This window comes from Durio zibethinus, chromosome 2 (genome assembly GCF_047325235.1).
Source record: "Durio zibethinus cultivar Kanyao isolate XHJ-2024 chromosome 2, ASM4732523v1, whole genome shotgun sequence".
In the NCBI taxonomy this organism is placed as follows: domain Eukaryota; kingdom Viridiplantae; phylum Streptophyta; class Magnoliopsida; order Malvales; family Malvaceae; genus Durio; species Durio zibethinus.
The window spans coordinates 14,642,653-14,652,727 of record NC_143163.1 but is presented as its reverse complement, the minus strand read 5'-3'; the positions used below and the strand labels follow the sequence as shown (position 1 = coordinate 14,652,727).

Here is a 10,075-nt window from a genome sequence, read left to right as displayed (position 1 = left end):
ACGAGTTCAAAAAAACTTAAGCACATAATATCTTTTTCAGTCACATATCTAATTGGATCAAAAGGATTTAAAAATAGATTAGAAACTTCAAAAAAAAAAAAAAATGGAAAAGAAAAAGCTATTCTCACCCCATTAATTCGAAAAAAACCCGCTCACCTCATCAAAAAGTAACAACTTCAATTACAAGGTTAATTTTGCATGAAAAGACAAATATTTTATTATATATTTCTCTATTTGTTATTTTAATTTTTTGTTCACTTTCTTCTTTTTTAAAACTTCTTTTATCTACAAATTTATGAGATTGAGTTAGTTATACATTAGGCTGTTATACTTAATTTGTTTCAAAATCATGTCTGATTACTATCAAATTAAATTTGAATTAAGCTATATTCTAAGCTAATTACATACCAAATGTACTAAACTTATCTTTATAGAGTAATTTTGAGATGTATAGATTAATTATTGTTAGTAAAAAAAAAATTTTCTTGATTACCATCAATTCAAAAGTTTGGGTTATAAATTAATTGACTGAAGCAAAAAAAAAAATAATAATTTGACAGTAATTAAATATTATTTTAAAACTTATCAAAATCACCAAATAAATAAAATATTACTTTGGCAGGAAAGATGAGAAAGAAAGAGAAATTTTTAATCTAATGATTGAGATTTAGATCATTTTTTTTTATTCCCTTAATTTATTCATACTAAAAGTAATTTAGAAAGAAAAAAAGAGAGGAAAAATATAAAAAAGAAATAGAAGGAAAATTGCATAAATGTTCTCATTATGTCCATCCAAACAATTAAATTACAGCCACAAGAAAGCATCAGTAAAACAATTGTACAAACAGAGAATTGGCCTAAAAATCTAAATCCTCGACTCAACAGCTCCACCAGAGAAGGAACAATCTAATAAACACAACACATTGCCCCCCCTCAAAGCTTAAGGCATTGACTTGAGGTACTCATTTGCACATATGCCCTTGGGGGCAGGCAATCAAACCCACCGCACCACTTAAACCCACCCCCCCCCCCCCCACCATAGACACTGGTGACATTCATTCAATTAGAATCAACTCTTGAATTTATAGATAAAATAATTACACAAAAAAAAAAAAAAACCAAAATGTTTTTCAAATTTCACGATTCAGGCTCAGGTTTGATTCATACTTCCCGTTTTGCTTTTTCTTTTTCACGGAGGTTACCCGTTTGAGTCAAATAAAGCAAGGACCTCACTGTCATCAAAATCGGATTCTACTGCAAGCTCAAGAGGGGTTTTACCTTCCCTATTTAACGCCTGTGGATCTGCTCCCCTAAAGAAAACCATGAGAAATATTTGCAACATTCCAAATAGGGCAGAATCAGTGATGTGAAAGAGAGAGAACAGTTACATCGATCAGTGATCTACTATCAAAGGAATATGACATAATATACAAGATGCACATAAGAGCAATATTAAAACAATAACTCAAGTGCATGTAAACTGCTATGAAAACGATGGAAATATAACCATTATGTTGAGGATCCACAAATCACCTGGTAAGGAGCAATTTAGCAAGTGCAGCTTTGCCTTTGAGAATACATCGATGAAGTGGTGTTTGACCTCTTGAATCCATTGCATTTATATTTGCTCCATATTGTAATAGAAGTTCGAGCATGCCAATGTCTCCAGTTTCACAGGCAAGGTGAAGTAAGGTGCAACCATCTAAATTTTCCATGGTTTGGACGTCACTGGTACCTACCAAGTTGAAAGAGCTAGCAGAGGATCTGTCTGATGAATCCCCTGTTATGTAACTGGAATTGTTATCAGCATTTGCATGTTCTTGCAGTAGCATCATTTTGGCAAGGGTTGATGAAGACCCAAAAGATTGTTCATACACTGCATTCACATCTGCTTCACAGTTAACAATACAATGATACACAGCCTTCTTGTCATTGGCACGAACACCCTCCCAAATCTGTTGTGCCACTGAATGAGAATGTTGCTTGTCTTTAGGCTTGCGAACAAAAAGCTTTTCTGCATACTGAGATCATAAGAAAACATAAAATTCCTTCAATTGTTTTCACATGTCAAATAATTATAAATTTAAAAAATGTTATATTTTTGCACCAGAGAATATTCTCAGGCTTTCATGAATCATCAAATTTAAAGAACTGCACCAAAGTCATATTGATTGGAGTTAACGCACAGAAGATGGTCTACCCTTCCACGCTATCCACAACATCATTTTATGCCCAGCATTAAGACGAAAAGAAAAACAAAAAAAACAAACAAAAACAAGAAGAGGGTACAAGTGGCATTTAAAGTAGAATGCAAATATTCAAGTTGTTGACAGCTCAATTGTTAAGTTTAAGTTGAAGGAGTCACAAGTAATTATTTGCTTTGCATAAGTTCTAGAATTAATATTTGTCCAGCAAACCCCCCAAAATCTAATTTATATCTGTTATCATGCATATGTTTGCCTTGTAAGCCATAATTAAAATACAATTATCTAACATCCAAGGAAAAGGCATAGACAAGATCTGCTTCTATATTAACCCATATGCAACTATCGCTAATATAAAAATGTAAAGACTAGAGTAGAAGGAAAAATGCTAAACCTTTGCATGAATGAACTTCTCCTTTGCAGATATAGAATCAGAATGACAAGGTTTGCCCGTAAGAAGCAGCTGCGGTTTATCAGACTTGTAAAAGCTTCACCACCAGAATAATGAGCATTAGTGACAACCAGAAAGAGAATCAAGTTTGGTTTTATATTATTATCTTATGTTAATCAAAAATAAAAAAGAAAAAGAAAATGATTCCTTACCCTGTGAGGGTAAGATCAACATGGAAAGCACTTCTTGAATGCAACAATTCTTCCCAAACTGAGTTAGCAAAGGTGTTACCCAGAGATTGAAACAAACTTATAACAGAAGGCTCCCATACTTTTACATCAAGTGTAAGTGACCTAACCTGAAATATGAGCCAACAAAATCTTAAGAACTACATAAATGAGGAGGCAACATCAATACCATTACCAAGTGACAGTTTTATCCAGCTAAAAGAATTCATGTCAGCAAAAACCAATGTAGTCCACAGAAAACTAATCCAAACTCCAACAAGCAAGAGACTAACTATTCCCTTTATTCTCAAAATTCTTAGAATTCAATCAATAGTAGATAGAAATTTTCATCCTATTTGTATTACAATGTTGATTACTGAACCATTTATTCTTTAAAAATAAGAAAATTCAAGAGAAAGAGCAATTGATTAATAAAATACATTATTTTTAATTAGCACAGGATTCTTACAAACAGATGCATAAAAAGGTCGTATATAATTTATTCAATTTACCTTTGATATATGAACACCAAGATTACGGTGAACGCCAGAACATTCAATACAAACAAGAACACCCAGATTCAAAGATGCCCAATCAGGTTCAGGGGCACCACAATCTGCACATTTGTCATTCCCACATACTCTTCGCAGTACAACAATTGGCTTTTCATTTTTTACACACGATCTTTGATGTTGTGAAGCTCTTGATTGGCGATCATTATGTCCACTAACAAAGTTTCTCTCAGAGGTATATTCTTCAACAGCAGTATGATCAAAATCAGAACTTTCAAATGAACTACTCTCACTGGCAGATCGATGATGACCACTTCCCATGGGACTAGCAGAAAGACACTGAAATGTTATTGGAGTATAATTGTCAATATATCAAGAAGGAAATCAACAAGCAAAAATCATGCTACATCTTTAATAGTTACCCTCTCAGGAGCCTGAGAACTAAGTAATGAGGCAATAACCCCAGTTATCTTTTCAATCCAATCCATTTGATCTAGTGCACTCTCTGCCTGCACTGACAAGCACAAACAAACATTATTGAGGACCAATGCCAAATAATAATCCTTAATCCTACAAAAATGCAACAACTTTGGCACGACAATCACTCATTAGGTTGATATAAATAACATAAATAGATAGTTATAAGTTAAACCCTAATCAGAAACATAGCCTACACCAAAGTCATATGATAGAAATAACATAAATAGATAGTTATAAGTTAAACCCTAATCAGAAACACAGCCTACACCTAAGCCATACCTGCAAAGTGTAATTCTTTGTTGGAGAAATTATCCTAAAACAAAACCTCAAATCTGACTGGTCAGCATCAACTTTAATTGTTGATGTAAGCAGGTTCACTGTGTGATGGGCAACAGATTTTTCATCATGTACACCACCATGATAATGGGAAGAAAGCCACCGACCCAATAATCCAGATCCAAGCTCAGAGCTATTCCTCTGACCAGAAAGCTGACTGCCAGACCCCTATTAATACACAAAGAGAAATTATAAGAGCAGAATAGAGCATCGATCACAAAATGAAAGTCAAGCACCCTATTTCTCAATGTTTTTTCCCAAAGAGGGAGAGCGGGAAGAATCTTACAGATGATTTGCTACACTGCTTGCGGTAGTAATACAGCATCCCTCGGCTATCAAGGACAAAAAATCTTCTTTTCCAGTCTCCTCTCAAATTTGATGATCGTTTTGAGAGATAGCCTTGTCGAATGGTTTGAACCTGTAGGAGTATTTTTCAGTTTTAGATGAGAGAGACAGTTACACAGATGCAAAAGCATCAATAGGACTAATAAAATCTCACAAACAGAGCTCTGAGATAACTTAAAATCTTCTTTAAACCTTTCCCTTTGCAGCAGATTGCATAACTGCCTCTATCATTTTATGTGAACTTCTACCTATCGCTTGTATACCATCTCCATTGGGAGATCCATTAGAACCATTAGAAGACCATCTACTCTCTCTGTCAACCTGCCTTTTGTACTCCTGCATTCTTTCATTTAAAGCTGCCTTCTCATAGTTGGATCTTTCCCTTGATTGACGTGCATAGGTCAAGACCTGCAGAACTTGTATTTCAACAATTAGCACACAGTCCAAGCATAGTGAAATCACAAATGTAGGAATCATCAACAATGACAAGATACAATTTTTCTTTTCACTTTGGTTTGCTTCAAAGACCATACTACTATAAACCAGGATCTTGCAACATCTATGACTAATATCTCAGATAACTGTTATTGTATTCAGTGTAGGGATATTATTTTTCTTCATTTGTGGAAAACAAATGGATGAAGAAAAGAGAGCTAATTCTGAGACATAAAGAGATTTGTCTCAGTCTAGAGGAAACTTAAAATAACAAACCTGATTAATATATGGCTCCATTTGATGCAATAATTCATAACCCTACAATTGACAAAAAATTAGTACTAAGCAATGCATTATGCATGTAATAGAAACCATGAAAAAGAAATTGAGAAGTCCTGCCATGTATCACCTGTTTGAAGTAACGAAGATGTGCATCCATACTCCCACTGACTGCTTCAAGAAACTCAAATCTCTTTTTTGCTTCAACATTTGAAAGAGCAGTTACCTGTAATTATAAACCACAGTATTCTAATTACATATCTTGAACCACATGAAATATCACAGAAAAATTAACTTAGAAAATGATCTGCAAGCAATTCACTCACTAGATTAAAACGAGCTTGCTCAAATCTCGACCTTGCATTATGTAGTTCCTAGAATAACTCCATCGATGTCAGAGTATGTAGGGAATTCTCATCAATTCGATAGCTACATAGGTAAGAACATCAGATACATGAAATTAGAAACCATCAAGCCATTTTGAAAGATACCTCTTCCAAAACATTGGCAATATCACTCTTCGTACTTTTCCTCAGTGAAAGAAACTTCTCACGAGCCTGCAAGATTATTCTAACTGGTATAATGTAACTCTGAATTTGATCTTAGACCAACTCAAAACATATAACATCACATTCAAGCAACATTAATTACATCAAGCCAACAAAATGCACTAGAACAATAAATTTAGCTTCTTAAGCACCTGGTCATAAATGAGACTAGCCTTATCAAAGTGCTTACGTGCTTCCTGCAGTGAGACAAGATCTTTTAAAACCAAAAGCTAAACAAATAAAATAGATGATCAAGAATGATACACAGATTATTAAACGTTTGATGAACCTACACCAGAGCACAAATAAACAACCTATATTTCCCTTAATAAGACTGTTTTATGTTGGCCAAAAAACAAAAAGGACTGTTTTACATAGCAACAGTTAATAGGGCTGCCCAACTTTTAGTTAGTTCCATATCCTCCCAACTTTACAAGGCTGCTTAAATCTCATATGCATGAAGGACTCGTGGTTACCTTGACCTCAAGTAAATCAATATTGACAAACTGCAGTAATCTGTCATTTAGCTCGGTTTCAACCTGAGAAAGAAAAGAAAGCAGTTCATAATTTTTAATATTATTGTAAGTCAATATGATTGGACAATAAACTATATACAGTGTTGAAGTTCAACATAGTTGTAACATTTGCATTCTCACAATGTTCAATAGAAAGTCTAAAAATTGACATCAGGTCAGCTTTCAAAAGTTTTGTGCATTGCAATTTTACACAGCCATTAAGAAAATAACCAACAAAAGATTAGTTACTGAATTTCTAAAAGATTATCAAGTCTTTCAGTAAGCATCTTGCAGTTGGAGAATGTCAGAATTGAATTTATCCAAAATCAGTTATCTGAGGCCGTCACTCATCAGTAATAAAGTTGATATTTATAATCAAAAAATACATCAGAAATTTACCTGGGATCGAAGAACTTCCTTGTATGTCCCAATTTCTCTCAATGCTATGGTGAACTTGGTCATAACAGGCCCTAAAGAAGGAGAACAAGGTAGTAAATTACTGCTATGGTGCTGCAAAAATTCTAATCAGTTCATGTGATGCCAGAACCGAAGAACAAAATGAGAAGGCTTTTCGATATCTTATGGAGATCAACCCAACAACTATTACAAAGGAAGAACCATCAAAGCAACAAAAACAAAGCCACTACCACTTAAGACTGCCCGATCACTTCAAGGTGCTTATGTATAGAGCAATATTCAAGCAATTATGATAAACAACTTTAGCACAATTATTGAACGAATACATACCTCCAAAAGCCACACTAATAGGGTCATTATGCCCTCCACCAAACATTTCAAGCGCACTTGCAAAAGCAATGTCCCCGTCATATCCCTCCCCAAGTCCTTCACTGTAATCAGAAAAAAATTATGCAAATTAATATTTCACAAACTCATGACAACAATAGCAAGCAGTAGCAACCCCCCCCCCCCCTCCTAAACCATAGAAAAATAAATGTCTATTCCAGTTGAGAGCTACAATTCTGTAACCATTTTTACAGTAACAGTAAGGAAATTCAAGACTATCAAGCATCCTTGAGTTAACAAAAGGTGTGAACCTAACACAGTTTCCATCCATTATTTGAGGGTCGAGAACGCATACATAAACAAGGAATTTTTTGAAATAATGCAAAGTTACATTTAGTTTTCGTTTCAGATACTTGGCCCACATGTAAGGAAGAAAGTTTGAAAAACATGAGACTTCCTCAAAGGAGCTGATATTTAAGAATAAACACAGGTTATGACAATTAATTCATATAACAAACCGTTTATGTTCAAGGGGTATATAAACAAACAGCAAGCAACCAATCTTTGCCCATCAATGAAAGACATATTGGACTATTTCTTTATTTAATTTAGAAACTCAAGCTTGGCCATTTCACATTATCGTACATATCTTTCATAACGAAAAAAAAGGATCTTGCTTAATAAAAACAATTAGATTCATAGATAAATTTGATGATCTAAAACATACGTGTATTTTCGACATCCTTTGTAAAACCTTAGGCTTCTCTCTCGTAATGACTCGGCACTTTCCTCCATGCATTGTATCTGTCTCACCAAATAAAATAAAAAAATTTATCAATACATGGTCCATAAGTAACGAAACAGATATACTGTTGTGTAAAGCTCTAGCATTAGTGTCCATCAGAGCAATAGTAAGTAACTATGTGTAGAACATAAAATTAACATGACAAGAAATTGAATACTGCACTTTGAAACTTAAAATAAAAATAAAGGGGCAAATCATGACTATTATTGAATTGAAAGCAAGGAAACAACAAGCGTATCTTAAAATTAGAGAAGCTAACCAAACTATGATCTTCAAATAGGCATAATGATATTTCAAAATCCATGAGAAACAACAGCAATAATATGTCTTCTCTATAACCATGAATAATAGTAAAGGTTAACAATGTCTTAAAACAAAATTAAAAACTCCATCCCACTACAGTCAGTATTTACCAAGACAAATGTGGATGTAAGATAGGGACTTAATAAAGATATTCATGAGACGAAAAGTTCACAAGAAACGACAAGATTCTGAAGTAATTATTTCATTCTTCCAACCCGAAATCATTCTTTTCTCTTCTCATAATAAACAGAACTTAATTAACTAAAAGTTAAGAGCATAACAGGTCACCTGAAAACCAAAGCCCTATAGTTTCAACTAATACAATTCATGGCACACCATGGAGAGATCAAAATCAACCTATATCTTGTAATCAGCTTTTAAAACCACCAATTATGGATACTGATCATCAAGGTAATTACCTAACTTCGGATATACTCCAACTTTATTTAAAAAAAAAAAAAAAAATTCTTTAATTATACAAAAACTAGAGCAGATCTCGGAAGCGGCCAAATGCTGCTGCTTATGCTCCGTTTACTTAAAATCAGAGGGACAAAACTAGGGGAAAAAGGAGTTCCCGTTTCGCTTTTTCTTTTCTTTACTTTTCTCCAACAAACAAACGCAAACAGAGCATTGAAGGTTACTAGAAGCGCAATCAAAATTGGAACCTGAGATAATTCAGCTAAATACGTAAGGAATTATGGGGAAAAAAAGTAACACATATGTACAATGTCTCCATCTTCCTTCCACGTCGAACAAGAGGTACGAACCAAGTAAAGAGAAGCGACAGAGAGTTAACCTGCTTACGAAACATGGGAGAGTCATCGAGCTTAGCGAAATGCATTGCGGAGTTCACAATTCTTTCTTCTCTTTACGATAAATCTTAATTATCATTACAACAATGCTCGATCCTTCCTAGAATAAAACACACCGCCAGATCTCCCTTCCACTCCGATTTAAACCCGCCAAAACCAAAAAAAAAAAAAAAAAAAAGATTGATAATTAACAAAGAAATTCAGCTCATCAACTCGATTCTCAAGGATGGATTTCGCGGCATTGAAGTTAACAGAAAGATATTTTTTATTTTCTTTATAATTCTTCAAAAGCTTGTTTACGGCTTTTTTTTTTTCACTTTCTATGTACAATTTGTTTTGTGGTTTCACAGCAGGAAAAAAAAAAAAACCGAAAGAAGGAAAAGAAAACCCTAAAAAAGAGAAACAACAAAACAAGTGGAGGGAGAAGGGACAACAAAACAGGAGATGTTGATTAGAGGAAGTGGTTGTCGTTTTTAAGGGGAAGTCTTGGGAATTGAGTGAGTGAGAAAAACAAGTAAATATTTGATTAGGCCATTTGATTCATTCAATTAACCTGAAAAAAAAAAAAAAAAAAAAAGGTCTAAGCCATGTGTGAAGTGAGACAGAGACGCCAGTCCTACATAAAAGCGAAAAAATAAAAACACAGAGACATCCTCCCCTATTGGATTTTCTTTTGGTTAAGCCAAATTTTAACAGTGTCGGTACAACCTACGTCGTTTAAGTGGCTTCGGGCTTTGACAACGGTTTCGTTTTGGGTTGTTCGTGCAAGGAGGGAGTTGTTCACGCGGATTGAGCGAGTGGTTGTGGAGCATAGAAAGTGAGAGATGCTTCTGTCACGCAAGCTTAGCACTTGAGGAAGCGGGACCCAAACCCAAATTCTTAAACTTCCCTCCCTTTTCTTGCTCTACTCCAGTCCATCTCGTAAGTCGTACCAAAATGATTAATCAAAATAAAATTTTACCGCACTGCTCCAGAAAAAAAAAAAAAAAAAAAAAGAGAAAAATCAATGGTAATTCCAGTGGAACTTGCTGTTGATCAAAATATCTACAAGATCGATTAAGGGAAAAAAAATCCATTCAAACGTGGGACCTGAAATATTAAATTGCAAGAAATTTCAGCCTTATTCAGTGCTCAGGTTC

The 10,075-nt window shown here is 34.3% G+C and overlaps 1 protein-coding gene across 4 annotated transcripts; it reads right to left on the bottom strand.

The window, feature by feature from the left end:
• Positions 1-743: 743 nt before the first annotated feature.
• Positions 744-9,431, bottom strand: LOC111309331 (ADP-ribosylation factor GTPase-activating protein AGD3-like). 4 transcript variants are annotated; one of them, XM_022908412.2, is made up of 19 exons: positions 8,921-9,431; positions 7,744-7,820; positions 7,020-7,120; positions 6,672-6,742; positions 6,234-6,296; positions 5,910-5,954; positions 5,701-5,766; positions 5,536-5,583; positions 5,340-5,435; positions 5,207-5,248; positions 4,688-4,903; positions 4,437-4,568; positions 4,094-4,318; positions 3,757-3,843; positions 3,335-3,673; positions 2,808-2,953; positions 2,599-2,692; positions 1,534-2,021; positions 744-1,310 (listed from the first exon to the last, which is right to left on the bottom strand). In XM_022908412.2, the coding sequence occupies exons 1-19, from the start codon at positions 8,963-8,965 to the stop codon at positions 1,199-1,201; spliced, it is 2,493 nt and encodes an 830-aa protein (XP_022764147.2). In that variant the 5' UTR covers positions 8,966-9,431; the 3' UTR covers positions 744-1,198. The 4 variants fall into 4 exon arrangements, with proteins under 4 accessions (XP_022764147.2, XP_022764149.2, XP_022764150.2 ...); XM_022908414.2 differs by lacking the exon at positions 8,921-9,431 and adding an exon at positions 8,544-8,564; XM_022908415.2 differs by lacking the exon at positions 8,921-9,431 and adding an exon at positions 8,413-8,435.
• Positions 9,432-10,075: the final 644 nt, after the last annotated feature.

What these genes read in the sequence shown, in the direction of transcription:
- LOC111309331 (XM_022908412.2), bottom strand. Translation starts at nt 8,965, where the DNA reads ATGCATTTCGCTAAGCTCGATGACTCTCCCATGTTTCGTAAGCAG. An exon ending in GTTCTCAGGCTCCTGAGAGG is followed by an intron (nt 3,674 to 3,756) that starts GTAACTATTAAA and finishes ATAACATTTCAG; the next exon opens with TGTCTTTCTGCTAGTCCCAT. An exon ending in GCTAAATTGCTCCTTACCAG is followed by an intron (nt 1,311 to 1,533) that starts GTGATTTGTGGA and finishes GGTTTTCTTTAG; the next exon opens with GGGAGCAGATCCACAGGCGT.